We start from the raw sequence: 17,458 nt of genomic DNA, 5'->3' as shown, positions 1-17,458 counted from the left end.
TGGGAGGAGAGGAAACAAACAGGTAATTTGGGGGAAAATAAAATTAAAGCTCATATTTGGAGTCCGTCATTTTGGGTGGCAGGCACCCAAGTGCTATAAAAAAATAAAAAGACTGGGATTTTCAAGAAGGCCTCAGGGAGAGGGTGCCAATATGATTTGGGTTCTTTGAAGATTCCAGACAAAATACCTGGTATAGGGCTGCATTTTGCAGCGTCGGTGATGTGCGTAATCCTGTCAACCACTCGAGCTGAATGAACATTTTCCATTAAAACGTTTGTCTGAACTGAAGTTTACATATACTTATTTCCACTTTTGTTGAAAATGTGTCTTCAATAAGTCACCCCCCATGGGGGGAAAAAGTTCTTGTTGAAATGTTTCAAAGAGGGGGAGGGAAATCATTTCCCAGCCAGGTCTGGTCACCACTTGTAACTCACCGAGAGAGACTTTTAGCAGAACAGCTTGAGAGAGACTGTTGTAGTCGAGCAGGTTGTATTCTTTTTTCCACATTTAGAAAAGTAAATTGGCCATTATCCTCTGTGCTAGTGTAATCGCATTGGTAATGGAACACAGCTAGGCAAAACAGAAATCAATGAAAGCTTTTAGTTCATCAGATACACACACACACACACACACACACACACACACACACACACGGGCCAGATTTTAGCTGGTGTAAACTGGCATAGCTCCATTAACAGTATCAGCGATGATCAGACTCATGTATAATTTTGATTCAGATCTTCAACATCCCACTGGGTTGTGGGATGTCTGGATCTGGGATTTTGGTTTGCCCTTCTACCGAGAGGAATGGCCATTTGCAAAATTCAGATCCGGATCTGGGTTTGGATTTAAGTCATCTCCTAAGCTCAGGAGTGTTTAGATCTGGGTATTGGTTCAGGTCCCTCTCTAGCCTATCTGCATTCATTCTCTACTTAGTTAGTTTCTGAGACAAGCAGGGGAGCCCCCAGGGTTTGTGGTCTGAGGACAGAATTTGGCATGGAGACAGTTTTCCTAAACACAGCTTGAATTAATCATGGTTTTGAGGAACCGCCACATAATGCAAATAGTGTATGAACACAGCAGGAGTTCATACCAACTTTTTATTATTCTTTGTTGTCCAAGTTAGACCAAAATGCTTTTTTACACATCATTTATAAATAGCAGAGTGTACACTTCAATGAAGAACAAAGCTACAGCAACCTCGGTAAAAGTCTTGTGAATTTGACAAAAATCTAGTGCTTTCCTTTTTCCTTGCTCTCTAACCAGCAGATCCCGGTGGCAAATTCTTTATCCTCTGTCTTCGAAGAAGTGCTTTTTTAAAAAAAAAAAAAAAAAAAAAAAAAAGAGTCCCTACCATCAGGAAGTGCTTTAACAGGAAACAACCCTTTACATCATTTCCTGGCATTTGCAGGATTGCTTTTAACGGAGAACTGGAGAAGATATGATAATGGCATTCAGAATCTTTTCTCTGAATTTCTCTTGCTAGACTCATTCAGAACTCTGGCTGAAAAAGCACCACCCGCTCAGAGCTTGCGGGGTTTTTTTTGGATTGTAATTTTGATTCTAGCTACTACAAGTATAAATCTGAAGGAAAGGGGGAGGGAGGAAAGAGCAAAATGCTCCATAATTCTGCATAAGGCATCACAGACAGCAACACACAAATGAAGGATGTTTTCAACAATAGAATCTATATACAGTACGAAACTGGGGTGCGTCGGGGGGACTAGGTTTTCCAGAGAACAAAAACAAAACAAAAATCACAGTCGGCACATTATCACAGTATCAACGAAAGAGGGATCTTTCTGGACATTACAGTTTTAACGCCTTGGTCCTCAGGAGAGTTTTTTAACATCTAAGTACATGCTCTCTTTCCTTCCTTATTAAATACTTCAGTGGAAGTGGGGGCAGTAGCAGTAAAATGGAGCGAGTGAAGAAGTAAAGGATTTAAAGTATCCCCCGAAAGGGAGCACCTTGATCCAGGTGGAGATGAGAGCTGTGCATTGGCAAAAGAGCCACACGTTTAGTGCCAGCGGAAGGTGTCTTCTCTTGTGGCCGATGGTAGGGTGGGCATTCTCCTGCTGCCTTGCGGTCAGTTTGGTAAGGCGTCAAGTCCGAGGGAGGCAGCGTGCTGCTTTGCCCGGAGCCTTAGATTCTCAATACTTGTCGTTTTACTGTTCAGGGTAGGGAGGGAGCTAGATGCCTGCAAGATGGGCGAAGACCAGACCTGCTGGGCATGGGAAAGCGACTGGTAATACGACTGACAGTGGAGAGAGCTGAGGGGCGCCATGTTGACATTCATGCCCAAGTAGGGCATGGCCGATGGGGTCCCCATTTCAAAGGAGGAGTAATGGACCAAGTTGTTAGTGGCTGCCATGTGCTGGCGAAATTGCTCCTGGAGACGGAAGAGGCTCAGAGGCGAGGAGGAGTAGGAGCGAGTCTGAGACATGCCGCTGCTGGAGGAAGGCATCACCGTGGCGCTGATGGGAGAGTCTGCGTTAGAAGACAAGATGTGGGGGGGGGGGTTAGACATATGTGGCAGCTGACTAGAACAATCTCCCTAAGGAGAGTGGTGGTTGAGGAAGGCAGCTGATTTACAGAGAAGGAGGAAGGAGAGGGGTGCAGTGGATCTTTTATACAAACTAAGTTCTCTGGAGCAGGGATGGAGTATGCAAATCACCTCACACATTTGAGTGTTAATTAACCAGAAGCCAAATTGCAGTGAGGGTGTTGATGAATGAACTATCTGGACCAGTGTTCCTGTAACTGCCTTCCCTGATCCTTTCCAGACAAGGCTCGGACAAGCCCATGGAAAGCGACAGAGTGGGGCTATTATTGTGAAAACCCAATAGAACCAGAATGAAGCACTGATTTTTCCATGCTGATTGTTCAGAGGAGACCTTGTTTGCCGAGTCCATGGTGGAGAAACAAGCAAGCAAGACTGGGGCCCTATAATACTCTTCCAAATGGCACCACTCCAGATTCAAGCCACCTTTTCTCAAAATACAAGAATGGGAGGGGTGCGGGGTTGGGGATGCCATTCAAGGAAATTGAAAAGTGACCAATTTAAATCTGACCAGAAAGGAAATACTTTTTCCACAGAAGGCACAAATTGGCCTGGGGAACTCATTGACACAAGATATCTCTGAAACCGAGAGATAAACAGGAGTCCCAAAAGGACTGAATATTTAAAATCAATAATAATAATTAATAATAATTTGGAAGAGGCATAAACTCTCATGTTTCATGTTATAAGTCAATCTCTAACTGATGAACACTAGGAAGAAACTTGCCATGGGCAGATTCTTCTATAGCTGCCCACTGCAAGAGCTGGCCACCATCAGAGTCAAGATAAGATGGCTCACTAGCTGGATACAGTCTGTCAATTTCTGCGTTCCTCAGTAAGGGCCATCTCTGTAACCCTGTGGCCTTCCACTTCATTCCTGAGAGGGTTTACACGTGAGTAGGACAGATGTACTTGTTCTGTGTTTAGTGGGGAAATGCATTGGCCAGGTATGAGCAAACCTGCCACTGTCTTCTCTGGAGAGAATAGGCCTGGTTGTCCGTCTTGCAGGTTTTGTGGTATATTCACAACAAGCTCTTGGAGGGCTAGGATTTGACCCCTTTCTGATCCTTTACAAGCCATTACAGTCCATCAGGAGAGGAGATTCTGATTCCATACTATGAACTATTTCTGTGCTAAACTCTTTTTGCATGTTTGCCCTACTGGGTCACACGCAACTGGCACCTACCTCATTAAAGTGCCTGGCAGACCTGGCTTGCGAGAGTGAGCCAGGTTTTTAGCAAGTGTGTGTTCCCCAGGGGGCATTTGGACTCTTATCCAATGGGGAAGTGTGTGCCCAGGATGTCTGTGAATGGCATGCTGTCACTGAGCTGTGTTCTCCTGTTCTCATCTAATCTAACAGGGGAATCTCAGCCCTCCCTGCACTGGGACCCCGTGTTACAACAGAGAGGACCTCTCTGCATCCATAAAGAAAGGAAGAATGGTCATCACACACCTGGACCAGTTTGTTTCCCTCCCAAGGAATTGTGACCTCCCCCTTCCAGGCTGGGGGAAGCCCATGATCTAGGGCATATCATACTGTACTAGCCAATGCTCAGCTTCTGGGATTACAAATGCTTGGCTCCCAATCTGGCCCTGTGGCCAGGCCTCTACACGCACATTGACCCTCACCTGCTTTTGGACTGGCTCTCTTGCAGTTCAGAGCCTTGCTCTCCACACCGGGACCTTTGTCTGCTTTGGACTCCTCCAAGGGGTTCTTAAAGTCCTCCTCTCTGTCCGTTTGGTCCTCTGCTGCGGACTCGCTGGCCGACTGCTCCGACAAGGTGAGGTTCAGCTCCGTGCTCACTTCGCTTGGTTGGCTCTGTGGCTTGTCTGTGTCAGGGGTGGAAGTCTGGCTTTCCAGCCCAAGAGCTTCCGTCTTCCCCTCGCTGTTGCTCCCTTCCGAGTCCTTCTGCTTCTGCAGCTGCTCCTTCTGGAGGCTGCGCTGTTTTTTCCGGAATTTGGCTCTTCTGTTCTTAAACCAAACCTTCATAGCGCAAACAGCCACCGGGAGACAGGATAAAAACCCCAATTAATGCAAAAAATCAAAAAGTCAAATAGACTGGGATTTTGAAGAGAACCCGAGGTATATAGGCACCCAAATTCCACTGCATTTCCATGGAATTTGGGTGCCTAACTCCCTTAGATACGTTTAAAATCCCAAGACTTGATGCTGGTTCTTTAAGAAAACACAGCTCTGTCAAGAAAAAAAAAAAAAAAAAATCACACGTGATGTATTAAACCATGCCTGTTACTCACAGACCTGAGATATTAAATAGGTAGAGAACACAATGTTCCGCTAGCTTTCTAAAAACAGCCTATATCACGTTAGCTTGTACCAAAACTACATAGAAACGCAGTCAGAATAAGTCATACTATAGAGGACATACATATGCATTAATTACTGCCAACACTTTAGATTATTTGACTTGAATGATTAGCTGAATGGATTTAAACAACAACAACCTCTTATGTAGTGCTCTTCTTCTCAGAGCTCTTTACAATGCAGATCTATAGACTTATCCCCATTTTACAGATGGGGAAACTGAGGCACACAGGGTGGAAGTGACTTGCCCAAGGTCGCCTAACAGGCCAGTGGCAGAGCTGGGACTAGAACCCACATGTCCCGAGTCTCAGTGTTCTGTACACTAGAATACTCTAGAGTCTCTAGACTGTAAGCTGTTTGGGGCATGAAGTATGTGCATGCATATCAACTAGCACTAATACCTTGATCCCTGAGTGTGGACTCTAAGTGCTACCACAAAACAAATGATAAATTTTGCAATTTAACTGATTTTGTTATGTATGTTGTATACAAGCCCCCTCTATGATGAATGCACCTCTGTTGTGGTATTGTGGTGTTTCGAGACTGAACTGGGAACCAGGTCTCGAGTGGTTTTTACCCTTGCTGGGCCAAATACATATCATCTGTGTGATGCCATGTCTCACATTAAGATATCTGGTCTAATCCTTTAAAGCTATACAGCAGGACATTTGTATCTGATATCATAGGACATTTGACTCCAGTATGCCAGGTAACGTGGTGAAGGAAGTTTCCTTGGTGGGAATTGAACCAATAACTCTTTGAAGCAAAGTCAAAGATTCTTACTCTTAAGTTACAGGAAAATATCCAATTGCTAATACTAGTACAACCTCTGTTCACAGCTCCAAGTCGTGTGTGTGTGTGTGTGTGTGTGTGTGTGTGTGTGTGTGTGTGTGTGTGTGAGTGAGAGAGACCATTTCAACACAATATCCCAATGTATCTCAATTTGGGAATAAATTCAGGAGACAACCTGCTCAAGATTGTAATTTGTAGATTCCAAAGCCCGAAGGGACCATTGTGATCATCTAGTCTGATCTCCTGTATAGCCCAAGCTGCAGAACTTCCCCCAAATAATTCCTAGAGCAGATCTTTGAGAAAAACATCCAATTTGAGTTTAAAAATCAATGATAGCGAAACCAGCACAACTTTTGGTAAATTGTTCCAATGGTTAATTGCTCTTACCATCAAGAATTTACACCTTATTTAGTCTGAATGTGTCGAACTTCAACTTCCAGCCATCAGATCATGTTATATCTTTTTCCACTAGATTGAAAGCTCATGTCCCCTTCCCATTTGTCTCCGTTAAGGCTGACCTGCTATGTAGCACCTTAAACCTATACTGAGCAGGCATTCATAATATCAGTAAGTCATGCGACACATTAGTATTTGTAGGGCTAGGTGAGAAATGGTTTTCCCATCCTGCAAGGATTTGAGATTTTGAAGAATATCTTCACCTCAAATTGTGACAAAAAAGTCCATCTCAGATTTTCAGGAACAAAAAATAAATTCAGCTCAGGTCCATCAAAATGAGGTTTTCTTTGAACAATTCTGTTTTGGTTTTGATTTTTGTCCTTTCTATTTTCCTTTTTTAAAACGTAAATTTCTCAACAAGAATAATGTTGATCCAAAACCTAGAACTTTTCAAATTTTGTTTTTTTGTTTTGAAAATGTCTCATTTTGACAATATCTAAGCTTTTTTTTATTATTTTTTTAAATTCAAACTGAAAACCCCCTCATAACCAACCACCTCATTCAAACAATTTCCATTCGGATGAATTGGCAGTTTCCACTGCAAAAAGTTTTGTGAAAAATTTCCCGACCAGCTCTCGTTATTTGTTTCACTGGAGGAGTACAGAAAATGTTGGACAGATGGTCTGAGATGTTATAAATATTGACATGGTTGGGAGGGAACAGCTGGAATTACTTGTGCTCCCAGGCCTCTGAGGATGCCAGAGAAACAGTCATATAAATAAATAAATAAATTAGTTGACTTTTGTGGCCATTTCCCCTCCAAAGAAAGTTGGAAGCACAAATGAAAGCCAGGGCTACCCTCAGACAACACAAACCCTCAAAAATGTGTGTGTGGATTGTTTCTTTTGCAGCTCCCTGAGTCTGAAGCAAAGATTTATGTCCAGTTTTTGCTGCAGAGAAAACCCTCCTCCTTTGGTTACTATGGAAGCATTTTGAAAGAACTACATATCAAGCCAACCCAGGGGGCCCTCTTCATATAGCTCTTAAATAGCCCTATTAGAGCAAGCAAGGTGGAACGCTGCTGATACCTGTACTCTGGCTTCTGGTAGGTTGGTGCACATGGCCAGTCGTTCCCGCATCACCACATCTGGATAGTGAGTCTTCTGGAAAGTCTTCTCCAGGGCTTCCAGTTGTTGGGCGGTGAAGGCTGTGCGGCTTCTCCTCTGTTTGCGATGCTGGGATCCATAACGGGCCTCCAAAATGATGTCTTGAAATGTACAGCCGTTGGAAGACAAGAAAAGTGGCCAATTTAATTATTGGAATTTGCATGTTGACATCTGAAATAAGGCCTGTCACTGGCACCAAACAAACAAGGAGGTGGGGACTGTGGCCTAAAGGTGGAGCAGTTCTCCCAGTGGCCCTGATCTTGTTCTCATTGAAGTCCAACTAGCTTCAATTCTGCAGAGTCAGGCTCTGGGTCAATTAATGGGGTGAGGACATGTAACTCATAAAACAGCTGCCTCTGGTTTTGTTTTGGGTTTTTTTGGGGGTCCAGCTGTTAGAAGGCACACTGCTGTCAGGACTAGAGGTCACTTTGGCTTTTGTTGTCTCTCATATATAGCTTATCACAGTCCTCAAAGCACTAAGTTGGAGAGCCAGACTTTAAGGTCATGGGCCCTGATTCAGGAAAACATATACACATATGCTTAAATCCCATTGATTTCAATGCACAGGCTTAAGTGCTTTTCTAAATAGGGACGCTTTAGTGAAAGTAGGCCTATATATTCCCATCCTCTCAACTCCCCCCACATCAACCCATGTTCTTTGGCAGGGTAATAAGTCTTGTGGGTAGGAGGGAAGTGGTAGACATGGTATATCTTGACTTTAGTAAGGCTTTTGATACTGTCTCACATGACCTTCTCATAAACAAACTAGGGAAATACAACCTAGATGGAGTTACTAAAAAGTAGGTGCAGAACTGGTTGGAAAACCATTCCCAAAGAGTAGTTATTAGTGGTTCACACTCAAGCTGGAAGGGCATTTCGAGTGGGGTCCTGCAGGGATCAGTTCTGGGTTCTGTTCTGTTCAATATCTTCATCAGTGATTTAGATAATGGCATACGGAGTACACACTTATCAAGTTTGTGGACGATACCAAACTGGAAGGGGTTGCAAGTGCTTTGGAGGATAGGATTAAAATTCAAAATGATCTGGACAAACTAGAGAAATGATCTGAAGTAAATAAGATGAAATTCAATACAGACAAATGAAAAGTACTCCACTTAGGAAGGAACAATCAGTTGCACATATACAAAATGGGAAATGACTACCTAGGAAGGAATACTGCAGAAAGGGATCTGGGGGTCATAGTGGATCACAAGATAAATATGAGTCAACAGTGTAACACTGTTGCAAAAAAAGCAAACATCATTCTGGGATGTATTAGCAGGAGTGTTGTAAGCAAGACATGAGAAGTAATTCTTCCGCTCTCCTCCGCACTGATTTGGCCTCAACTGGAGTATTGTGTCCAGTTCTGGGCTCCATATTTCAGGAAAGATGTGGACAAATTGGAGAAAGTCCAGAGCAGAGCAACAAAAATAATTAAAAGTCTAGAAAACATGACCTATAAGGGAAGATTGAAAAAACTGGGTTTGTTTAGTCTGGAGAAGAGAAGACAGAGAGGGGACATGATAACAGTTTTTAAGTACATTAAAGGTTTTTATGAGGAGAAGGGAGAAAACCTTAACCTCTGAGGATAGGACAAGAAGCAATGGGCTTAAATTGCAGCGAGCGCGGTTTAGGTTGGACATTAGGAAAAACTTCCTAACTGTCAGGGTGGAATAAATTGCCCAGGGAGGTTGTGGAATCTCCATCATTGGAGATTTTTAAGAGCAGGTTAGACAAACATCTTTCAGAGATGGTCTAGATAATTACTTAGTCCTGCCATGAGTGCAGGGGACTGGACTAGATGACCTTATGAGGTCCCTTCTAGTCCTCTGATTCTATGTCTCAGAGGACATACAAGAGCAACAGGGTGCTGATGGGGAAGAGCTAACCCAGCTAATTGGACTTGATGCAAAAGATGGATTTTAAAGGGACCCCATGCCAACTTAGGTGTGACCCAAATTTGAGATTTTAATGGTTGTTTATAGAAGGCTGACAGTTTGCTAGACAATTTCAAGAACAAAAGGAGCTTAACTTTTATAACCTTTTTAGCATCCATATTTTACAGGACTGTCTAAAGTAACTGTACAGAGAGATAGAGGGAGACAGACCTGGTCCTGAAGAGCTTACTTTTAAAATAGACAAGACACACAAAGAATGGGAGGGGAGACTGAAGTGACTTGCCGAAGTTCAGTGACAGAACCAGTTCTCTTGAGTACCAGTCCGGAGTCCTAGTCACTGACCACCCATCCTTTCCAAGGAGATGAACTCGTTAGGTGTCTCAAGGCTACAAATTATGCCTTCAGTTTATTTGTGCCCACAAAACTGGGGATGGAAAAAATTAGGTATGGGCTGGAAAAAATCAGGCCTCTCGATTCTGCCACTAAAAGCTTAATAAATAAGAGGGTTTATGAAACCTACCAGGAGTAGACATGTTTTTAGTGTTGGTTTTTGAAAAGTCAATGAAAATAGGCTGTTTTTACTTTGAATTCTGCAAGATTGTGAACCCAAACGCGACACTGTGGTAGCGCATGGGAATCAGAGCTAAATGGAGCAGTAGTGATTCCCGGTCAAGTGCAAAAGAAGTAAACAAAGAGCCTGAATGAGAAATACATTTGATTTTTTTCCTGTTTAAATTCCAGCTTTAATAGTGTATGGCATCATTTTTAATACAGCTAAGAATGTGATCGTTCAGACAGAGGGAATGGACACACTAGAAAGCAAACCTAATTTTACATAGGCAGAGTAAGGCTCTTGTTTTGCGGGCGTTGCTATTTATGTGAGCTTTTGTCATAAGTCCCATGGCATGAATGTAAACAATAAAACAAAGCCGGCTGTCAGGCCAATCCCAGAACCACACAGTTTAGTTCAAAATATGTTAGTTAACGAGCGTAGCAAATCAGCTTTGCGCTATTTGAATATTCCAGTTCCAAACTTCCAGCTGTTTCATTCTAGGCCAGATTCTATGATGCTTCCCCAGACTATTGCCAGAGTAAGAGTGGCTTTAGTGACCTAGGGAAGGCTCAATCAGGCTAAAAGTTTCCAGAAGAATACAAACAAACAAAGAGATCTCTGCATTCAAGGAAGCAATGAGTTATTAGATGCTAGTAATACAGCCACTTTTGTAGGAGAAGGCAGTAAGTATCCTTTATGCATTCAGAAATACCTCACAATGCTGCCTGACTGCTTTTCTGAGGAAAGGAATATTCTTTCAGGACAAGAGATCCCTACAATATTTTCGTTAAGTCCCATGGCATCTAAGTTTAATACATCAGGTATCAAAACCAAGGAGGAGAGACCATGGTTTAACATCTACCGGCTGGAATATTCCCAACATTCCACAGTGGAGGTTAAACCTGCCAGTTTCTCAAAGGTGGTGGCTCAAATATTTAATTTGGCTACTAACAAGGATCTAGACAACAATTATTTCAATGCTTTAACTATGTTTTCAGGTTCAGTGCAAGGAGGAGATTATGAATTGCAGGTGAGGCTTTGCAGTTACAATCTGAAACCTCTGTTTTCCAATTTAAGGTTGTTTGCTTTTGTGCTGGCTTATTCCTACTGTCCCCGGAAGGCAAGTGTGATCTATAACCCTGCGCTAAAAGATATTCAGTGGTAACAAAATGTGAACTAAGTAATCACGTTTGGAGCCTGCTTGCTTCGGTGTAAACTGAAGCCAGGTCCCCTCTGCTGCTCACCAGATTGGTGGAAGGTATATTTGAATCAGAAGAGGACAGTTTGACTAATTTACTGAAATTATCCAGATTGGTTCTCTTTGTTAACAAAAGGTTGAGATAAAATAAGTAGCCTGAAACCAACTTGAATCTTTGCTCTGAATAACAGTAAAAGGAGTCTGAATAGCTTCCCCCCGCTGATTTCAGCCACCCCTGTGTTTGCCTGTTTGTTTATGGCTTGGGCCAGAAATGTAAAACCACAGTGTATGAATTTAGCTGTTTTCTTGGGATTTCCTGGTCAGAAGCCTTCCAAGAGATCCTTATTCTGTGTATTATAGTAGCACCTTGAGGCCCCCAAGTTCACTATCTGCTATATAAACACCTAGTGAAACAGTCCCTGTCTCCAACAGTTTACAAGCTAAATAGACAAAGGGTAAGAGGTGAAACAGGCCCACGGAAGGGAAGGTGACTTGCCCAAGGTTGCGGAATCAGGCCTCCTGACTCCCAATCCTTTGCCCTATTCAGGGGTGAAAGTGACCCGGTACTGTGTGCCAGTAAGAAGCCGGTACCGGCCTGTACCCAGCCGATGGTAATGTCGCTACCCCTTTTGCCCCCCCACCCCCTCCCGGGCCGCTCATGGATGGGGGGCAAAAGGGGCAGCTGCCCCAGGGCCGGTGACTTAAAATGGCCCAGGGCTCCCAGCCACCACTACCATGGCAGCGGCCAGAACCCCAGGTGGCACGGGCCAGGCAGCGTGGATGGGCTGGCTGGAGGAGGCTGACCCCCCCCAGCCCCGCCTCTTCCACTCAAGGCCCTGTCCCTTCCAGTTGCCCAGAGCCAGGCTCCTGTACTGGTAAGAATTTAATATTACTTTCATCCTGGCCCTATTCCAGGGGTACTCAAACTTCCTTGCACCACAACCCCTTTTTGAGAACAACAATTGCTACATGACCCTAGGGGGACCAAAGCCTGAGCCCCAACGCCCTGGGCCAGGGGGCCAAAATCTGAGCCCCGCTACCCTGGCTGGGAGAGCCAAAGCCTGAGGCCCTTTGCTCCGGATGGGTGGGGCCAAAGCCCAAGCCCAAGGCCTTCAGCCCCGGGGGGGGGGGCCTGAAACTTGAGCCCCATCACCCAGAGTTGAAGCCATTGGAGTTTGGTCCTGGACCCCAGGAAGTCTAACACCAGCCCTGACGACCCCATTAAAATGGGGTCCCGACCCACAGTTTGAGAACCCCTGCCCTATTCACTAGACCACACCACCTCCATGAGATGTCTATCCCTCATCTATATGCTCAAGGACCAGGGAAACACCCAGATGCTTATCCAAAGTTCTTGAGATTCATCTTCATCTAACCCTAGTTTATCAGTGAGTTCTGACAGTCAGCTGGAGATTGCCTAGTTTTACTTACAACTTGGCAACTAATTTTTCATACACTCTTGCAACACTGGTTGGGATGCAATTGCCCTCCAGCTGCGGCTCAGCAAGATATGCCTTTCCATGCCAAACCCATTAGATTGTGAGCTCTTCAGGGCAGGCCCCCCCTAGCGACCGCCACATCAGGGCATTATTATTACTGTCCATCATTTGTACTGCAGTCGCAAGCGAGTGAACTCCAACAAGTCAGAGCCTGCATTGGGCACACACTACACAGTCCCTGTCCCACAGGGGACATTTTCTTATCTGCTGTCCCTGCTAACTTTGCCCCATGCCTCCTGACCGTTGTCCTGTCAAGCCAATAAGTGGGGTGTCTTGCACTGCTTAGTTCTCCTTTCAGTATTTCTACAGTGCTGTACATTGATACAGCGCTTTACAAAGGCTAGATGGTGACACGGTCCCTTTTCAGAAGCTCTTACACTCTGATGTAGATGTGCCAAACCCGAGGGCGACAGATCGGGCAAGGGATGTTCTGGAGGGATCCAACATCAGAAATGCTGATGGGAGGAGAGGGTTTGCAGGAGAGCAAACCTTCAGTGGGAGAAGGGCTTCAAGTGTAAGAGGCAACATAATACCATGTAGAGAATAAGCAAGTATCTAAGCCTGTCGGGCGAAATTCACCCCAGGGCAGATGGCTGGCACAAGGTCAGTGCACCACTCCAATCCCACTTCTGCTCTGAAATAGGACATAGATGGGGCACTGGCCCTCTGCCCAGGGTGAATTTCACACTAAGGACCTAGTGAGTCTTTAGGGGGAGCCTCGTAGTTTGTATCTGTGCTCAGGGGTGAGTTGACTACCCAGGTATCTCTGATCCAGCCACGTTTGTCCATGGGGATCTATAGAGTTTTCTATAGAACATCCAGGCCTCTGTAAGATTCTGCACAGTGGAAGAGTCTCGCTCAGCGTGAGCCAGGCTCAATGCAAAAAAAATCCATAAATTGTTCTTACCAGCCAGTCTCTCCGCCAGCGTGAGGGCATGCACCGAGGGTCTGTAGTCAGGGGCGTGCTGGGCTTGTTGTGCCACCTGCTGGTGAAGGTTGTACATGGCACTCAGAGAATTCATGGCGTGAAGAGAGTAACCGTTCACTCCATAGTGCTGCATGCTGGCCTACACCGAAAACAACCCAAGCAGGAAAGGCCTGGTTAGAAACTCATTCATTCCAATAAAAAGGAGTTATTTAGAGGGAAGTTCTGTGGCCTGCTTACGACGGTGGTCAGACTAGACGATCACTGTGGTCCCTGCCGGCCTCTCTGAACAGTCTGATTAGTTAGATCCTTGGAAGCTTTGACGTGAAATACAAATAACGGTCATGGGTCTTGATCCAAAGCCCACTGAATGAATGGCAAGGCCCTCGAACTGCGGTGAGCTTCGGGACCTGAGACAGCGATGCTGGGATTCAAGTCAGCAATGAAAATAGCGTGATACCTGCCCTCTGGCCTACCTGCCACTATAGGAAACAGCATGTGAATGTACCCACCAAAATAGTATTAGGAAATACAAAGAATTTTTCCAAGTAACTTTTAAATGAAAGGCAAAAAATTGTGTGTGTGTGTGTGTGTGTGTGTGTGTGTGTGTGTGTGTGTGTGTGAGAGAGAGAAACTTGTGGCGAAATTGCTGATCATTGAGTGTATCTGGCATTTGGAGAGACACAGTTTCCTCAGTATCAAGGACACGGTTTGTAGACTATCCTACCCCCCCTCCCCTGTTTTCTTCTGCTATTACTCCCTGGGCAACCTCAAAACAAGTCGCTTTACCTTGCTGTGCCTTAGTTTCTCCATCTGTAAAATGGGGCTAATACCAATCTCACAGCGGTGTTGGGAGGTTGAATTAACTCATGTCTGTAAATAAATTTGAGATCCTCTAATAGAACGTGTTAAATAGAGATGAAATAGCAGTCATCAAGTGAGGATGGAGAAACTACAATAAGAGAAAGCGGCTGGGACAGTTCTCTTTAGGTTATTTAGCAGGTTAAGATAGTGGCTGCCTGAGAAAGAAAACCGTGGAGCTACTATCAGGTGCTGGAGGTCATGCCCAAGTCTCATTGACCTCAATTTGAGGTCTGTATCTGAAGGCAAAAATGTAGCCCAAATCTTGTCTTTTCATAGATCTATTGTGTCAAATAAATTAACCACCATTACTCAAAGAACAACAACTTGTTTCTCTAAATTTCAGCTTTATCCCTAACAAGTTTTCATTTTTCCATGTAAAAGATTTATACCACCAAGGAAAGAATCTCAATACACAGGAGGGTGCAAATCCTCAGTCAAAGGTCTCGTTGACTGAGGACTTCTGGAATGCAAAACTAAACCCAAACATACAAGGACTTCACAAGGCATCCATAGAACTTCTGTGCATCTGGAACCAGAAGCTGCATTGCTTTCTATGGGAGTTTGCAACAGAGTAGGATGTTTATGGGATCTCACCTACTGAGCAAACTAGGAGTCTTTCACTCGTGACTAGAATCAAAGACCTATTCAGCTATCTAGTTCTTTTGCTGCATCAATGCAGGGAATGTTCCTTACCACAGAGATATTTCCATAGGTCCAAAACATTCTTGAGGCTTTATACAGTGACAGAGTAATTTTGTGCAATCCTGAGACAAACTGAATCAGGACAGACAGGATTAACAATAGGTAGACTGGAGGATATGCCTGTTTTCCACAAAGCTCCATCCATATTGTCGCCATTGAAGGAAAGGTCTTTCTAATACGCTAGACGAGTTACTCCATGGAAACCTGATCCAAGACCAGCCATATCCTGTACGTAGATTCAGTTTGTGGTGTTAGAGCCTTCATATTGAACAGTTCTAAATTCACTTCAAAGCTGTTCTTCAGTCTTATATTTGAAGAAAACTAGCGGGCAGCTCAATATATTTCCCACATCACTTATGCTATAGGGTAAATTTCTCTCTTGCACAGACAGCGCACACAAAACCTATGTGCTATTTTAAGCCTTCAAAATGGAGCTTAAGTGGGACTTAAGCAGTGCAGAAGCCTTCTGCTAGTCTTCCGTATACAGGGACATTTTCTACTAGCGTGCACTAGTGAACAGGGCCAGAAGAACTCAGAACCCGAGTCTGATATAGGTAGCAGCATCATTGAGTATTTGGGCCAGATTCTTAGTTAGAGTAAAAATACATGATAAACTGGGTAGCTCCACTGAAGTCTGTGGACCCAAGACAATTTGAACCAGTGGAGGGATATGACCTTGGGCAGCTTCTGCATTTGCTCATCCAACTTAAAAGCTAGATCTGTATTTACAAACAACGGTAAGCCAGGTTCATGATCTGCATAGGAGGTTTTCAGAACCAGAGCTTGGATCAGTTTATTTTCTAATGCAGTTTGTACACCTTTGGCTGTAACTTAAAATCCCAAATTGGTGCGTTTGGAAACCATCACTGAAATGGAAATTCCCCTTGCAAGACAGAATTATCGGAGAGGATTATTCATGGAGGATAGGTTACTCAATGGCAATTAGCCAAGATGGGCAGGGCAATTAGCCAAGATGCAACCCCTGCTCTGGCTGTCCCTAGCCTCTGTTTGCCAGAAGCTGGGAATGGGCAACAGGGGATGGATCACTGGACGATTGCCTGTTCTGTTCATTCCCTCTGAAGCACCTGGCATTGGCCACTGTCGGAAGACAGGATACTGGGCTAGATGGGCCTTTGGTCTGACCCAGTATGGCCGTTCTTATGTGAGACTCCATAAAGACCCACTTTTTCCAATGGGAAAGCATTTTCTCTGGTAAGATTTCTATTTATTTGGTTGTTAAAAGGCTTTTCTCTGTGTTAAACTCTTCTTGCTGGCCTGGAAGAAAAAGCATACTTTTGAAAAAGGAGATTTACAAATAGTTAAAGTAACATGAAACCAGTCAATAGATGTTCCAGTTTTCTCAATAACTGTCTGGAATGCTGCACTGGCAGATGACAGATGTAACTTCTTTGTAACCATGCACAGTAAATACAGATTTCAGAGTAGCAGCCGTGTTAGTCTGTATCCGCAAAAAGAAAAGGAGTACTTGTGGCACCTTAGAGACTAACACATTTATTTGAGCATAAGCTTTCGTGAGCTACATGCATCCGATGAAGTGAGCTGTAGCTCACGAAAGCTTATGCTCAAATAAATGTGTTAGTCTCTAAGGTGCCACGAGTTCTCCTTTTCTTTTTTTTAGTAAATACAGAGCGGCAGACAGAGAAATATGAAAGAGCCAGCCAGGATATCGGCGTTCTATGTTCATAGGCTATTTAATCTAGCAGACGTGAGTTAACTGAGATCGCACGTAGGCCCGCTTTCGTTGTCATTTACCTCTATGCACATTCCGAAACGGAATAAATTAAATATTTAAAAGACACAATGCAGCAATTTTTTTTTTTAAATTGAGAAGGCCATTCATCAAACCACTGCTGGGTTTCACAAGCTGTCGAATTGTGCTTACATTGGTTAAAATAATCTTTATATTTCATTAAGCAACCAAATAAGCTGATCCTCCCCACCGGCTGTATAGATGGCTTTAATTTTCAAAATCTGCAAATGCATCTTTTATGTCTCTCTCTGGCTGGAGGGTCTGGGTAATAACCACAGCCAACTGGAGAATAAAAGCAGAGTTTGATTAGGTGTTACTTTGTGTAAATTAACGCCGGGCAGCAAAGGAGCAGATCCTAAGCTGTCATTGGTTAAATGGGGCTTGGACCTTCATCTTCTTCTAAATAATAGGGTGTAGCTTTCCTTTCCTATGCAACTCCTGTGTGTGCGTGCCACAGATGTCAAGAGAGGTCTGAGTCATGGAGAAAGGAAATGGGGACTGCGGGGGGGAGGGTTCTTACAAATTAGTTGTCTGCAATGAGTGTAAACATTATAGGGTCCAGCCATGCATTCCTTGTGCATCCAGAACATCCATTGGATTTTGGGGTTGGGACTTAAAAGTGTGTCCTGCTGCTATATGTAGCGCATACTGCAGGGAACAGTGGGTTTTACTGGGGCTGGGCAGATTTAGTAAAAAAAAAAAAAAAAAAAAAAAAAAAAGATGTTTTCAAGGAAAGGCTGCCATTTACTTCCATCGGGCCTGGTCCAACTCTCTAGCTAACTGAGGATTGCAAGGTGCTCATTGCTCT

At 44.0% G+C, this 17,458-nt stretch overlaps 1 protein-coding gene across 4 annotated transcripts in view; it reads right to left on the bottom strand.

The window, feature by feature from the left end:
• Positions 1–668: 668 nt before the first annotated feature.
• The window catches only part of DMBX1 (diencephalon/mesencephalon homeobox 1), a 34,239-nt gene continuing 17,449 nt past the window's right edge, over positions 669–17,458 (bottom strand). For 2 of the 4 annotated variants that reach the window (XM_038413589.2, XM_038413587.2), the window contains exons 2-5: positions 13,296–13,455; positions 7,163–7,341; positions 4,193–4,547; positions 669–2,490 (exon numbers count right to left, since the gene is read on the bottom strand). In XM_038413589.2, the coding sequence (XP_038269517.1) occupies positions 2,090–2,490; positions 4,193–4,547; positions 7,163–7,341; positions 13,296–13,449 (1,089 nt within the window). In that variant the 5' untranslated portion in view covers positions 13,450–13,455 and the 3' untranslated portion in view covers positions 669–2,089. Of the gene's footprint in view, positions 2,491–4,192; positions 4,548–7,162; positions 7,358–13,295; positions 13,456–17,458 lie in introns of all 4 variants that reach the window. The other 2 variants (XM_038413586.2, XM_038413585.2) reach the window with 1 other exon arrangement.

The sequence above is a fragment of the Dermochelys coriacea genome, chromosome 8, assembly GCF_009764565.3.
Source record: "Dermochelys coriacea isolate rDerCor1 chromosome 8, rDerCor1.pri.v4, whole genome shotgun sequence".
Classification (NCBI taxonomy): domain Eukaryota; kingdom Metazoa; phylum Chordata; order Testudines; family Dermochelyidae; genus Dermochelys; species Dermochelys coriacea.
Note: the sequence above shows the minus strand (reverse complement) of the source record. Positions and strands in the feature narration are given on the sequence as shown.